The 17,525-nt window shown below is 31.1% G+C and overlaps 1 protein-coding gene across 1 annotated transcript; it reads left to right on the top strand.

Annotated features, from left to right (window-relative positions):
• Positions 1 to 215: 215 nt before the first annotated feature.
• Positions 216 to 1,412, top strand: LOC144561782 (pollen Ole e I family allergen protein). The gene is made up of 3 exons (XM_078310876.1): positions 216 to 428; positions 600 to 834; positions 1,124 to 1,412. The coding sequence occupies exons 1-3, from the start codon at positions 256 to 258 to the stop codon at positions 1,214 to 1,216; spliced, it is 501 nt and encodes a 166-aa protein (XP_078167002.1). The 5' UTR covers positions 216 to 255; the 3' UTR covers positions 1,217 to 1,412.
• Positions 1,413 to 17,525: the final 16,113 nt, after the last annotated feature.

The following is a 17,525-nucleotide window of genomic DNA, read 5'->3' as shown; positions in this document are numbered from 1 at the left end:
TACTAGAGAACTCTGATATGTGGGCATTTGCTCAAATCTGATATGTAGTTCGGATCTGAAATGAGCGAACCTAATCTACCGCAGTACATTTCAATTCGCTTAATTTAAAGAGTAGTAGACGCTCCAATTCCGGGGCAATTTCGTCTTTTCCTTGCAAGAAGAGCAGTATTAACTTTCAAATGAGGTCTCTCTTCTAGTTCTAGGCGAGAGTACAGACAGAGAGAGACAGAGACAGAGACAGAGACAGAGAGAGGGATGGGTTCTTGTATTACCTTTTGTTTGCTATGCTGTCTTATAGTGTGCAGTGGGGCAGTGCGGTTTAATGGAGGAGAGAAGAAGGCAGAGACTGGAGAGGTCCATTCGAGAAATACAGAGAAGGGTTGGCCTGGGTATCTCTACACCAGAGCAGAAGGCAGATGCACTCCCCAGTAATTTTTTTATTTTGTTTCCTCTCTCTGTTAGTTAGTTACATTTTTTTTCCATTCACTTTAGAAAACTGGTAATTTTTCTTTGTTTGGTCAATATAGTGTTTAAATCTTCTAATTTTAAAGTTAGAGGGGTAAAATAGTGACATGGTCATACTGGTAATTAAAATACAGATACTGGAGCAGTGGGTCAGAAGCCTGGCCTAACATAGTACCAAGAGAAGCTGCAATTTCGAAGGTGTTTGGGTCGCGGGTTCTGGAAAGGTATGAACCGGGTCTAACCCTGTTCGATGCCACAAGGAGAAATGATGATGTAGGCGGCAGCACATTTGCTAAACTTGTCAAGCATGCTAGTGCTGCATTGCTTAATGCTTATGCAAGAGATGGATTTCCCTTTGATTCTTGGGAGGTATTGTGAAAATCAAAGTTTGCATCTTTGAATGTTAATTCATTAAAAGTTAATAGTAATTTTTTTGCCAGAATAATTGCCAGCTAACCATATTTTTGGCCAATTTGTATAATTTGTGGACTTTGATCCTAATCTCATACTAAAAATATAAAAAAAAAAACCTTTGTGGCATTTCAATTATCTCTATGTTAATTTTTGTTTTTAAGTTTGGTCTGAAACTAACAATTAATCAAAATAAAGATTTACATTAAAATTAGAAATGAGTGCTTAATCTTTTGATGTATAATAGGTCAAAAGTTTATTGCTGGAAGCACTGGTATCTGAGGAGGCGGCAGAAACCCAGGCCGAGCGTTTTGAACAGGCAAACCTATCTTGTACTTGAAAATAGGCTAACTTAATTCCCACTTTTTGTAATTTTAGTCACTCTCCATGTGACTAGTTTAGCAGTTTATTTGGTAGATCAATGTTTCAGTGATCAGTTGTTATGTTTAGTCTGGAAAGTTTGAATGGTAGGTGGAATGTACTACACTGGTAATACCACTGTCAAAATTATCTAATTGAAGCTCCTTAACTGAAAACACTTACATTTTTATTATTATCAAAGAAAATATTAAATGATTTAGGTGCTTTAACCTACTAGTTTTCCGCTATGTATAACTGAAATCAAATGATACAAACTTGCAAACATGAAGCAATTTTAATTTTGGGTCATTCATTTATATTGTCCATTATGATCAAATCTGAGGCTATTCAAACAACTATGAATCTGGTACTGGTAGGTGTTGATTGGCCTGGCCAGTACAGGATGGGTTGCACATGTGCATGTCCCTGCCTCTAAGACGTCTTTCACTTTGTAAATATATAAATTTTTCAAACAAAGTTCTTGATTTGAGTATATTTTTTATTCTCAACTTGCTTGAATTATTGAAGCCTTTCTATTTTGAAATAATTTCTACGTATGCTTCAAATTGGAAGATGCGAGTTAGCTTGCTTATTATACTGGGCTAGCAAAATTATGCTCAGTTAATGACATACTATGCTGATAATATTTTGGTGTTCATTTTGTAGCTCATCATTCATATATTGTAGGTCTTAGATTAACCTTTATCTTAGGTTTATGAAACTTGTCTTTATAGGTTAGTTGTTGCATATCTATACCTTTCTTGGATCAGACTAGGGGTGTAAATGGTCGGATACGAATACAGATATGGATAGTCTCGGATACGGATCCAGATTGGATATTAAATGTTACGGATACAGATTGGATATCGGCGGGTACGGATGTTTTTCATAATTAGTTTGTTGGTTACAAAACATCTATTATATTATTATAATATTAGTCACTAATTATGTCATATTGTTATATTCTTCATTAAATATATATATATATATATATAGAGTCCGGTTAAATTGCTGCTGGCAGCAGTTCTGCCCAAGTGCTGCCGGGACTATATTTAGCCGTGTGATGTCCAAACAACAAATCCAAACCGTTAGATGTTTAATCTATATTATAATCTACTTGGAGACCAAATTTTACATTTTTTGGAATTTTTTTACTATTTATTAAGCTGGTTTGAAAACCGCTGATTTCAATACTGCAGAAATTTACTGAAATCAGCAGTTTTCAAACCAGATTAATAAATAGTAAAAAAATTCCAAAAAAATGTAAAATTTGGTCTCCAAGTAGATTATAATATAGATTAAACATCTAACGGTTTGGATTTGTTGTTTGGACATCACACGGCTAAATATAGCCCCGGCAGCACTTGGGCAGAACTGCTGCCAGCAGCAATTTAGCCGGACTCTCTCTCTCTGTATATATATATATATATATATATATATATATATATATATATATATATATATATATATATATGCAATTTAATAAATCAATATAAGAACATATAGTAAATTTGTTATGGTTTAAGAGTGTAAACAGTCGGATATGGATAGTTAAAAGTTTTATCGTATTCTTATCCGTTATAATTTTTCGGATACGGATCGGATAATTTAGATAATTTTTTGGATTCTTATTCGGATTCGGATCTGGACGAAATTGGATAATATACAATCCATTTACACCCCTAGATCAGAGCCTGATTACCATAATAAAAAGAAAAGTATCGAGCAAAAATAAGTGAAAGAAAAAGACTTGGCATGACTTGAAAAGGAAACTAAAGATAAATAGGCATGCATGTTTTGGGCCTAGAGAAGATTGACCCATCACATCTACGGTATAAAATGGAGCACTAAAACCAACTTGTGAAGAGAAAAGCTTTAAAAGAAGGTGAACCAAAAGTAGGATATGGTTTGTTGATTTCTTGGAACAAGGTAGGGATGGCATATGCTCTTTTAGCCCCAAAACTTTATGGAACTGCGGTATCTTTTTGTTGAATTTTTAGGTGAGATTCATATTTCCATGCCGTCCACATCCAAATGAAACGAATAATTAGTAAAGGTGGTGAAGCAAATCCAAAGGTTGTGGAGCTTGTTCCTCTCCAGTTTACCCCCTTTGTTTCTTTTGGAATGAAAAGAACCATTAATTACTTAACAAAAACAAAAAATGAGAAAGAGGAGGTAGCACAATTGGCTAGGAAAATGTCATAGAGTTGTTATACTCCAAAGGTCGAGAGTTTGATTCCCCCTCACGAACCTTGGTAGCTACTACCAAGTTTTTAAAAAAAACAAAAACAAAAAATAGTTTAGGTTGTTTACTTGAGTACTTTCTGTTTTTGCTTGATTAGAAGGATGAATTTTACTGATAAATCTGTGTTGAATTTCTCATATATATATATATATATATATATATATATTTTTGTATTGTTGTATTACATCGTAGTGGCATGTATTCATCTCATTGAACAATCTCTTTGTTGTAGTTTGAAATGGAGAAAATTAAAATCAATTTGTGTTCCCATCGTAGTGGCATGTATTCCACCCCATAGCTAGGTACCAGGAAATTGCTATATTATAAAACTTAACGACACAAAGCAACTTGGATATTCCCTGCTTTTTGTAAATATACATGTTTTCAATATAAAAGAGGATAATCCATTAATTTGTTCAAATTAATTAATAGTTCTACACCCCTCTCAACCTTAGTTTAAGATGATTACCAGAATGTTCAGTACTTAAATTTGAAGGCAAAAACCCTAACCTACTTGTCAACCTCAATGTCAAATACTTAGCGTAACTCTTACACAATATGCCGACAGAGAAAACCAACAAAAATTTCAAAAAATAATTAATTAAATTGACCCCAACGGCAAGTCTCTTGTGTCAATGAAAACCCAAAAGCATATAAACTCATCCCCACCATCTAAGCCCCTTACCACTATCCAAAAACTATTAACCAAATCGATCCATTCGGTGCCATTTCATGCCCCGTACAAACACAACTAGATATATTCTCCAAGGGAAAAAACTTTGGAGAAATCTAGCTTCCTCACTCAATTCAAATTTATCGAGGTTCAAAAGGTCAAAATCTCTCAAAAGATTCAGAACAATACTTGGTGGAAAGAGATCAAGGTTTATTCATGCAAGGAGAGTACACCGACATGTTTACGTAGACGAATTGTACATGCAACCAGTAGCACCAGCATATGTCGAACAAGGAGAGATGACGTCTCATGAGATGAAGAAAAATGAAGCAAAAGATTACTGTTATATCGGTTGTTCCTCATATGATAATAGTAATAATGCCTTCGGATCGAGTTCTAAAGGGGCATTCTCAGAGATGGAAGAGGTTGATATAAGAGCAGAGATTTTTATCAACAAGTTTAAAGAAGAGATGAGACTACAGAGGCAACAATCATTCAACGAGTATCAAGAGATGCTTGCAAGAGGTGTTTAGATTTGAATTTATGATATGCATGCATAGTTCTTTAGGTTTGGTTTGTGAGGTTTTTCCCATTTTATTTGTTTATGCGTTAGAACATGTTTGTTTGGATTGGTTTCTTTCCTTTTCAGTTGTACATATATGGGTGAAATATTAGATAAAAGATATTGATAGTGTTGTTTTAATTTTGTATAGCAAGAGTCATTTTTTTTTTCATTTTTACTCTGTTGTCTATCCAAAATTAAATATGTACAAAATTTTAATGTTTGATCTGAATTGTTCAACCATATAAATATGTACTGGTAAATTAAATTTTATCGAGTAGAGTGAGTGAGGCTATGGTATTATGCATAACACGGATTGATCTATACTATGGATTAATATTTCTGTTTGCAAAATTCTAACTATCGATCCGAACCGTTTAACATTCTCCATATAAATATGTACTTGTTAACTAAATTTTATATTTTTTATTATTTTTTATTATTTTTTTAGATAGATAGAAAATTACTTAATAGATTTCAAATCAAGTGATTTTCTACCCATCTAAATTAAGAGATCAAGTGGCAGTGCAAACTCGTCTAACATGATTCAAACGAAATTCGTGCAACTGGAGAGAACCCAGACCCATTAATTTGAAGCTATAGTGCTATATATACTAATAGATCAAGCAACCTCATTCCATTTTCTCAGTGATCTACACAATAGGTAGATATATTCAGATAGAAGGTAAAATAAATATAATAGATAATATATACTAAATAACGTGGTAATTTAGGTGGCTGGGATAATTTTCAAAATAAATTCATTGGGTTTGGTCCGAAATACTTCAGATAAATTTTATTCAAAGCTGGTTATAATTATAAACCGTTCTGATCTGCATTGTAACTCATGCGAATGGAATTAGAACTTAAAAATTTAAACGATCTTGTGAATCTAACCGTCGTCTTTATTTCGATGCGGACTGAATGGTTTACGTCTAGGGAATGAAATCTGTTGCGATCCGAATTTGATGAATAGTACCCTGAAGTCTCTGCTTTTCCAAATCCAACCATTCAACTTTTTCTGTGCACGCATCTCCAAACAGCTAGTTTTTTTATGCACGCATCTCAAAATAAATCAACAATTGGATTTGAAAAAGCAGGGATTTCAGGATACTGTTCATCAAATTTGGATCGCAGCAGATTTGTTTCCTTACAGCTAGTCTTGGATAAAGCTTTGTCCAAAGACTTTTGGTTTAAAAACCATTTGGCTTTGGATAAAACTTTGTCGAGGCTATGGTACTGTATATAGCCCATATTGGTTCATTTTGTGGACTCAAATTTTCAGTTTAAAAGTCCTAACGAGTTATCTAAACCGTTCAACATGGTCTCCATATAAATATGTACTTGTCAACAAAATTTTGCATTTTTGAGATATTTTTTACTTTTTTAAATGGGTAGAAAATCATTACTGTTTTTCTACTCATCTAAAAATATAGTAAAAAAATCTAAAAAATGTAAAATTTAGTTGACAAGTACATATTCATATAGAGATTATGTTGAACACTTCGGATCAATCGTTATAATTTGAAAACAAAAACATTAATTCGTAGTATGAAGTAATTCGCACTATGTATACATAGTCCCATAGCCACACTCAACTTTGTCAGGTGAATGGAAAGAAAAAGACATTCACTCTATTTATTTTTTAAAAGTTAAAACTTTTAATTTCTTCTAATTTAAAAATTAAAAAATTAATCTCCTTTTTATTTATATTTTCTTTTCTTTCTAATTCCGAAGCAGATCCTTAAGCTTTTTATGGACGTAAAGGATGTCTTTCAAAATACAGAAAGAATTAAAACATGAAATGTCACATAAAAGGGCTAAATGGCCTATTCAAAGCCCAAATATACCCATTTGAATCAAATTGCTATATGATATTAGAAAAGAAACATGTCGGCCTAAACAAAATTACATGATCCAAAATCATTTTCGGTAGATTTTAACAATATGTATTATGTTTGTGTAGTTATTAGGGAAGCAGGCTTTGAAATAGAAATTGCATCCATGAAAATAAATGTTTTCAATGTCATCTGAATCAGGGGTGCACAAAAAGCTCGTAGCTCGTGATTCGATTGAGCTCGATTCGAAAAAAAGTTCAATTCCAAAAGAATCAAATCAGCTCGGTTCTGAAACAAATTAAATCCAGTTCGGTTCAAAATTGATTTGAATTGAACTCGAACTGAGTCTGGCTCGGTTTGAAACTCTTCAATTTCAAACTAGTTCGGTTCAAATCGCACCGAATCAAACTCGAACTCTTCTTTTCAGTTTGAAACCTTGCTTCAATTTCGAACCAGTTCGGTTCGAAATTGGTTCAAACTCGAATTCGAACTAGGTTAAGTTAAATTCGGTTTGATTCGTTTGCAGCCCAAAATCTGATAATATGTAGGGCTTATTTATATTATTTTTTATCGTGTCAAATACAGTATAATACAATTGAGAAAAAAAACAAAAATTAAAGATTACTGTGATAAATTGCTCTCCAAATATTACCACACAAAATATTTAACATTAATATTCACAAGCGTGCAATCATCAAACTATTTTTTTTGTCAAATTCTTAGCTTATCTGGTTGGAACTTTATGAGAAAGTTGTAAGCTACAAGGTACGTAGCACAACTTTAAAGCACAAAAAAAAACATGAATCTTGTACATGATTTTTCACGCATAAAAAGAATGAATTCATCATGTTAAAAACGAACGTGCTTGATGACGAGTGTTAGGTGATTTAAATTTTACCGGAAATTATTAGCTAATACTACCCTCTTAATTTGATTTGCAATTGGCAAGAGATTTATCAAATTTTTGACAACATAAGAATGTAAGTTATAACACAACATATAAGTAGGTACTACCTTTGTAAAAACAAACCGTCGCGAAGAAACCGTTACAAACAAACTTATCGGGAGGTTGTTTGCGGTCTTGCGGATGAGGCCAACAGTCAATTTATCTGATTAATCGTCTATTTTCTGTCTAAACGATCCAATTATTCAGTTATTTATATTATTATTTTTTCAGAATTTATCTATTGTATGCACCATGCTTTGTCTTATCTAAACAATTTCTAAATAATAATTTAAAGAAACTTTATTAATTAACTAAAAAATTAAGTTAAAATACCTTTATTTGATAAGTTTAAAGAGTTAAATTAATTATTTTTAATAAATTAGGAGTATATGGACTCAATCCAAGTTATAAATTATTTGTGAAAGAATCAAATTTCACGATATAAAATCTTTAAATCAAAATGAGCAAAACATAATAAAAAAATATAAGGTATTTTTGGAAACCCTAAATGCTGCTGGAGTAAAGGATCGTCAACAAGGGTGTTTTAGTGCATTGTAGATTATTCTGATTTTTGTGATTCCTCAGATTCGGTTGATTCTTCTGATTTTATTAATTTTGATAAAATTCCACTCAAAAAATAAAAAATGCACTCATCTGCCAACATGTATTTTTTTTATTCGGCTCTTTGTTAAAATAATATTTCTTTTTGGTGTTTGAAAATGATACGATTGATAAGTATTTAAAACGGTGGAAATATGGAAGTTTTGACAGTGACAGAGCATTATAGATCAACCTGACCTCATATGCTAGAAAATTGAGGCTTCATGACCTAACTAGATTTTTGTTCTCAAGATAAAATATTTAATCCTACTTCACATAAAAAAAAGGAAAATAACTTTGGATGGATAAATTTACTATAACCCTATCCGATTCATTACCAACCCTAGTTATGATGAAGGTTAATCTAACTAGCTGCTGTAGCTTAATTTATTTTTTTTTTCCTCTCTTCAACTTATTCTCTGCAATGTACAGTCATTAGCTACAAACTCAACTACATGGTCTCATATGTATGTACTACAAATATAATTAATTTGTATCCATGCATATGAGCACAGGTAGATTCAGGATTTACGTCAGGAGGACAAAAAAATAACTAATCAGGTACTAAATAACAAATAATGTTTTAATTTATAATTTTTAATACTCTAATTTTTAATTTTCAGTTCTCTAAATTCGAATCATAATTACCAATCAGAATTCAAAAATTTATTATAATTTTAATCTAAAATACAAATTAGAATTTCAGAAAAAGACAAATAAAACTCCGTATAATAAGAAACAAAGCTAGCTAGTCTGGACCTATAAATCTCTATAAAATTTTGAAAACCAAGAGTTCACATCATAAAAAGAGACTCCTACAAATCGTCAGTTGTATTGATGCAATCCTGTTGGTATATTTTAAATCAAACGTATCAAAAAGACAAAACATGATTAATTACAGACATACAACATTTTTTTTAAAGAAAGATGAAGATCTAGCCTTCAAATTTCATTTTTTTTTTATTATAACAAAAAAAATTTCATTAATATTTCGAACACATGATCTCCTGTATAAGAACCATATACCTTGCCACCGGACAAAGATCCTAATTAATTCTTACCGACATACAGCTAAAGAGAAATTTAATATCATCTAATGTATGACCAGGTGGAACAGCAAATTTTCTTCCTTTGGCGGCGGCAACTTTTGAGAATGGGTACACATGGAGAAAGCTGGAGAGAGTACGTACTGGCCGTAGATATATGATAGGTACATATGCAACGGTAGCTTACATATGCTGATTATTAATATCACCTTTTAACAAGTGCTTTCTGGCTAAGCCCACTAAATATTTGGAAGAAGATTGTGATATGCTTGAGCTTGATATATAGTAGAGTTGTTTATTATTATTTTTGGAGTAAAAGTCAGTGTACACATGTACACTTAGGGGTGTCAATACACCCGTTTATCCGTTTACTCTATTTGTATCGTATTCGATAAGATGGGTATGAATAAGATTTTTTTCGTTAACTTATTGGATATGGGTATGGCCGTATGGGTAAAGGTTTTTTTTCGTTAGATAAATAGGTATGGATACGGATAAATGTTATTCGTACCCGTTGGGTACGGGTAATTATATAAAATAAATGATATCATAAGAAGAATATTATGCTAAATATTTTACTTTTTTATTTGTATGTTTTATTATTTAGTTAAGGAATTGAATTTGTTAGAAGAGATATTTGTGATTTTGATTTTTTTGCTTCATAAAAAACTATTACTTAGAATTAATTGTATATTTATATTTTAATTTTATATTAGTAATTGTAATTGCATATGTATGACATGATAAGTTTTGATGGCTTATTTGTAAAAATAATAAGATTATTATATTTGTATTATTCATTATTCGCTCACTACTGTTTCGTTACCCGCTAATCTTAACGGGTATGGATAGGGTAGGATAAGGCAAATTCCTAACGGGTATGGATAAAGTTAATCCTTAGTGGGTATGGGTATGAAAATGGTTGCACCTTATCCGTATCGTACCCATCGACACCCCTATGTACACTATACTCATTAAGGAAGTTTAGTGAATATAACTTTAAAATCTACCATATTGGTTTCAAACGACGAATATAAACTGTTGAAATCAATCTAATCTATGAGTGATGTGTGTATATACAAAATTTTAAAATTTTAAAATTAATTTAGTACAAAGTCAAGTGGTCAAAAAATAATGAAAAATGAATGCCTTAAAATAACTTATGAACTTTCATTTTTTTTTTACTGCTTGACTTTGTACTAAATATATGAATTAAAAAAAATTGAATGTACACACATCTCTCGTGAATTAGATCAGTTTCAATGGTTTGGATTCGTCGTTTGAAATCAATCCGATATATTTTGAAGTTATATGCTCACCAAATCTTCTTGTTGAGCATAATACATGCTAACTTCACTCTTATTTTTTGTCCATTCACATTTTTAATTGGTGTTACCTTAGATGCCTAAATAATGAATATGCAATTATATCATAATATTGAGCTACTTTTTTTTTAAAGTTGAAGATCAAACTAATAAACTATTTTAATATTTGTAAAATATCTCTATCTGAATTTCGAACATGTAATCCACAAAGAAGACATTATTTATGTCACCGGATTAAAATTAAAGTAAATATAAAAATATTTGTTTCAAGTTATAACAATACTTAATTATCTTTTTGTAAGTTCAACAAAATGCTGATTATTATAATCTTTTAAGTGCTCTCTTGCTAAGCCCACTTTATTTTTGAGGTGATATGCCCGAGACCGATTTTTTTATTTTTATCCAAAAATTAAATTGAATTTCAAAAATCAACCGAACCGCATTTCAAATTTTAAAAGTACCCAAACCGCTAAACGGTTAACCGGACCCTAGGTTCGGTTAACGGTTTAGCGGACCAAGGGTTCGGTTAACCGTTTAGCGAACCCTTGGTTCGGTTAACCGTTTAGCGGACCAAGGGTTTGGGTTCGGTTAACGGTTAACCGGATTCGTTGGTTCGCTGAACCGTTAACCGAACCCATTTTTTTTTTTTTTTTTTTTTTTACTTTTTTTTAAAACAGAAAATTTTCAATTTTTTTTTCTATTGAAAATATACATGAAAATTCGTATTTAGATTTATCAAATTTACACCAAAAATTTTTGTAAATCAAATATGAAATTTAAAATTATAGAAAAATACACATACACATACACATATACATATACATAAATAATATACAGTTACCAATTTTTTTTACTTTTTTTTTACTTTTTTTTACTTTTTTTGAAATATACAGTTACTAATTTAAACTGAGAAATTCATTTTGATGGTTCATGATTACGGATCTTATACGACGAATTTAAACTGAGAAATTCATTTTGGACGAATTTTGGATTAATCCGAGAGTAAATTTTTTTTTGGGATTAATTACTAATTTTAATCGGAGAATTATTAATTTTATTTAATTCTTTGGTTCGTATAAATTTTGAGAATTATTATTCTTGAATCAATTCATAATTATTCTCTATTATTAAAATTTATGGGAGATGCAAAAGTTGGAGACCTTTAACCTCCCAAGAGGCCTCACATGTGCATCTCTATTTTTGCTATATTGGATCTAATACAACTTAAGATGAACAAAAATTCGGTCCAACCTCAATGACAGCCATGCATTTTGGCAAAATGGGCCGAACTTGCTGAATTTTGGCCAAAAGTTGATTGCATGGCTAATAAAGGGGAAGGACCGAACTATGTGTTATATGTGTTGTATTGGATCTTGACTATATGTTATATGATAGGATAAGATGGGATTGCATGTACAAAAAACTATATGTGTGTATATGTTGCACAAATTGTATTATGTTGGTATTTTCTATGATTTTATATGAATTCATATATAATTTTCGGCCTAATTAATTTTCTGTTGCAGAAATTTATTATATATATTTTCATATAAATAATTTTAGACCTTATTATTATTATTATTATTATTTTAGACCTTAATAATTGGATGTTGCAGAAACTATATATATTCTGTCGGAATATTTATTTTATTAATATTCTATATAATCTATATACACTAACCCTAAACCCTAAACACTATATATTCTATATAATCTACATATACATATAAAATAAAATTCGTATTTAGATTTATCAAATTTACACAAAAAAAATTTGTAAATCAAATCTGAAATTTAAAATTATAGAAAAATATACATACACATATACATATACATATAAAATAAAAAAATACATATACATATGCATTTAAAATTTTCTGTTTTAAAAAAAAAAAAAAAAAAAAATTGGGTTCGGTTAACGGTTCAGCGAACCAACGAATCCGGTTAACCGTTAACCGGACCCATGGTTTGGGTCCGGTTAATGGTTAACCGAACCATTTTGAAAAGGTCCGGTTAACCGTTAACCGGAAATTTGGTCCGGTTAACGGTTAACCGGTTTGGGTAGATTTCAAATTTGACATCCGGTTCGGTTATTTTTTGAAATTTAATTTAATTTTTGGATATAAATAAAAAAATCGGGCCCGAGATTGACAGTACAGTTGTTTTATATTATTTTTTCTTTAGTCACATGTTTAATTGGTGTTTCAGAAATAGGACCTTCATTGCAAAAATAATGAATAAGCACTTATATCAGAATTTATGCTAATTAAATGTATTGCCGTATATATATATAGATAATATTTTTTTTTAACATATAAAATACTTTTAAGCCATGTTCGGCCTCCAATTGAAAATGGGCATAGGCACAGAAATTAAACTGAAAAGTACTGTTTTCGTAGGAAAAAAAAATTCAGTTGAATTTTTTTTCCCACAGAAATAATAACACGGCCAAACAGAACCTTACATTAGAACCACATTCTCAATGCAGTGACACAAACTTTTTACCTCTACAAAAAGATAAGTTCGATTCTCTAAAATGACATCTAAATATGCCTGAGTGTACACCTTTTAATAAAATAAAATAAACTTTCAAGTCATCGTTACATATAGGTATTAATTAAGTTAATTTCAAAGCTATAATGTCTTACACGAAAGATATTTTTTTCTGAATATAAAAAATATGACAAAAAAATTATATTATTTATTTTTTAATTAGAAATAGACAAGTGTCTATTTTGAATGAATGTGGCAGCCGTTGACCACAATTTGTGGATTTGAATACTATAATAGGACCGAAATTTTTATTAATATTATTTCAAAAAAAAAAATTAAACCAAAATATTTTGAAATTGGGAAATTCGAAAATACTAGGACCTCCAATTCAATCTATAGCTCCATTCTTGAGGGAGCGCAGATTGAATTGGAGGCCCTCTAAAAACATAAATATCAGTATATTACAATGCATTTTTGGGTTTTTAAGGGCCTCCAATTCAATCTGCGGTTCTCCAAGAATGAGACCACATATTGAATTGGCAGTCCTGGTATTTCTGAAATTTTCCAAAAAACGTGATTTTTTATTTTTTTAAATATGGTATAAATATTTTTTTTGAAATATAGAAATAGGAGAGAGGCAGCCGTACAACTCAGTCTAAGAGGACTGAATGAATAAAGCATGGATGGTTGAACTTGAACTGGAACAACAGGCCGAAAACATAGACTCCACACAAAGTCTCCATGAATTAATCGCTGCAATTAATAAAGTGGTTTCAAGTTGTTATTCTTTTTCCTTTTCCACTACCTTTTTATAAAGATGTTATAGAAAGGATCATATAACAGTTGATTTGTTAAGTCATTTCGTATAGAATAAATGGTTTGCATGCCTTTTTGTTATTTCCGGGGTCAATTTCACAAAAGTTGTAAGTACCCAAATGTATTTTTGCCTTCATTGTTCAAACATGTCACTGGGGAGATCTATACTGTTGACAAAGTCTCGCATAGGGGTGGCAAAAAAAGGATAGTGGCTTGATCGTGATTCGCATCTGACTCATTCGTTAATAACTCATTTATTATTGAACCGAGCTGTTAACGAGCTAGTTCGTCACTAGTTCAGTTCAAAATTAACGAGTTTAAGCTGGGATTTAGCTTGCTCGCCAACTAGCTTGGCTAGGCATTAATTTGTGTGCATTTTATATTGACCATCTCGGTCTAGCTCAGTTCAACTCGGTCTAACAAGTTTGTAATTTTTTTTTTTTTCTTAAAACAAGATCTAGTCAGATCCAGCGAGCCAACTCGTCAGCTCGCTAGCCAGTTCAATCCAACTTGTAACGATTTCAAGTTGAGATTCAACTCCAACTCCTAAAGTCAGTTCACTCGTGACTCAAATTCACGAGCCAGCTCGTAACGAGTTCAAACTGGACCCAACTCGTTGCAATCCCTACTCTGGCAAACTTTGATCCATATAATTGATCATTTTAATAACTATATTTTTCTTTTGCAATTTAATTATATCATATACTCTAGTTTTATTGATCATTCAATGGATATAAAACTACCAGCAATATCTTTCTTCATGTTACTGTATCATAAATTAAAAATGGGTGCGCGCATTATTTTTCCTCTAATATTCAGCAACAACGAAATAAATGATCACTATACAAATAAAAATACTATGGTGCAACCTAAGTTTTTAATTACTCAACTAATATAAAATAAATAAAAATATACATAAATACACAATATTTAACAACAAATGGGGGTCGTCAATTAATCTCTATTCTCTCTTTTTAAGTCTGTCTCCGAGTATAATACTCCCTCAAACAATTCAAATATGTATCCCCTCATATATCTAAGAGTACAATTGGGAAAAAACCGATGTGCATTTAATCTCAGACTGGTCATGTTTGATTGTGGAGTAAGAGGTGGAGTAAACCTCTTACTCCACGCTTAAGGAGTCAAATGAGCAGTAAAATAGAAGTAAGGTATTGTGAAGTAAGAGGTGGAGTAAACCTCTTACTCCACGCTTAAGGAGTCAAACGAGAAGTAAAATAAGAGTAAGGTGAAATAAGGATAACTTAATTCAGAGTAAGTTATTCCACATCTTCAGGTGAATTAACTTACTCCACACTTACTTCACTTGTAGGACCCATTATCATAAACATGAGTTCATTTTCTAGCATCTTACTTCTTCATATGAATTAATTTAATTCATAATTTAAACTATCAAACAAGATATAAAATATGAAGAATAAGATGAAAAATAAGCAGTTTAATCTTCATTAACTTTACTCCATAACCAAATAAATTCAATGTCTACTTAAATATTGGGGTCCACTTTAAATTTCATATCAGAGATTTAAGAACAGTTTGAATTTAGTAATTCCACCTTCAGATAATTTAAAGTGGATACGGATTCAGCCAATTCGATGTTTATTTACGATGCAGAAGCCGGGGCTGTACGATCTCAGTATATATACTGACATGGTCAGGTCAGGTCAGGTCAGGTAATTTCACGGGCTGACCAGGCACATGCGGAAGGTAGGCTCCATGCACGTACGTACCCTTCGGATTTTATTGCGGTGCCGTGTCCGTGCTTTAACTACGATAAATCATATTTAATTTTAACTGAGCGCGTCTTTGGATTCCACCCGTTGCAACGTATAGAAGAGAGAGTGTTGGACGGCACCATGTCAAATTTACCTAATTTGAAATAAAATTATATGATTAGTGCAGCGGCACCGTGTCAAATTTACCCAAGATTAGGTTAATATAAATTTATATTTGCATACGTAGGATTAAGAAATCAAAACAGGATAAGCATCATGTAATAATAACAGTGTGATAAATAGCTTGCTAGCTGTAGCGTTTTTAGATCTTGAACGCTAAGTTATGAGATAAAAGTGTGTTATTTTAGCTACGATCACTATAGCGGTAATCAGGGGTGGATCCAGAATTTTCGTCAGAATGGGGCAAAACAATATCTAATCGGATTTAAATAGCTTATCGGATTTAAACCCAGTAAATAATTGGGTACTCGATAAAAAAATAATGTTTTGCTCAAGGTTCTAAATAGCGTTTATCGCGTCATAGCGGGGAGCCTCCAAAAAAAGCTATAGCGAATAGCGTCGCTATAGCGAATAGCGTCGCTATAGCGAAAGCTATGCCACATAGCGTTTTTTATTTTTATAAAAAATATATTATATATTTGTACTAAATATCAACATTATTTAGTCTCATAGAACAATAAATAATACCAAATTGATTAAAAAATTATAATATTTATATTGAACCAATACAAAGTCCAAATTGCGACTCAAAATATCCATAGTAATACTAATATCATAAACTATCGATCTTTTTCTATTCAAAATATCTTCAACATCATAACATAATTTATCTTTTTTCTATTTAAATTTCAAAATAACCTAGAAATTGAAAAGAAAAAAAATTCATACTTCTAGTAAAATAAACAGATGATCCTTGAAGAAATTCTTGTTTTTCCCTAAAATTTTCATAATTTAGCAATTATTTATTTGATTTATCATCAGTTAAAAAAAACCAAGGGCAAAATGAAAAATTTATTATAACGGACCTGAATTTGATATAATGTAATATTCATCAAAATTAAACAATATCTTCACCATTTATTTATTTTAATGCCCATATAAATTGAAAAAAAAACAGCTCATGTTGCATAGCGCGCACTATTTGCGCTACATGCTATACGCTATAGCGGACCGCTATTACCGTTATAGCGTCCGTAGCTCAAATAGCGTGTGTTAATGCTATAGCTTAGCGTTTAGAGTCCAAAAACGCTATAGCGCGCTATTTAGAACACTAGTATAACTTATAATTAATATTATCAATCATAATTCAAAAAATTTATTTTGATTTTAACACTAAATTTAATCCGAATTATAAATCAAACATCCAGATGGGAGCAAAAAAAATTTCAGGGAGGAGCAAAGTCGATCGCGTACCAATAGATTACCACTAAAACTTGAAATTCAGGGGGATAGCTCGCCCCCTGTGCTACAATAGATCCGCCCCTGGCGGTAATAGTGTTCCGCTATCTGCGCAATACGCTATGCGCTATAGCGCACGTTATGTTACATAGGCTTTAATATAAAGGCTCAACTGAAAATTAATTTTAAAGATTAATTTTTTCAAGGTCTAAATTGATTTTGTTTTTCAATAGAAAACAATAGATAGTTTATTCCATGATGCTTAGGTTTTTTAAAAGAAAAAATATATAATTTATGTCATGATGCCTAGATTATTTTGAATGAAAAAAATATATAGTTTATGATATTATTAGGAATATTTTGAATTGCAATTTAGACTTTATACTGGTTCAATATGAATATTTTAATTCCTTAATCAATTTTGTGTTACTTATTTCTTTATGAGACTTTAGATAATGTTGATAATTAGTATAAATATAAAGTATAATTTTTTAAATAAAAAACGCTATGTATAATAGCTTTTGCTATAACTTCTTTTTAACATTTCCACTATGACGTGATAATCACTATTTATAGCCTTGAATAATAACAAG

Source organism: Carex rostrata, chromosome 11 (genome assembly GCF_964058835.1).
Source record: "Carex rostrata chromosome 11, lpCarRost1.2, whole genome shotgun sequence".
NCBI lineage: Eukaryota > Viridiplantae > Streptophyta > Magnoliopsida > Poales > Cyperaceae > Carex > Carex rostrata.
This window is presented reverse-complemented; position numbering and strand designations above follow the sequence as displayed.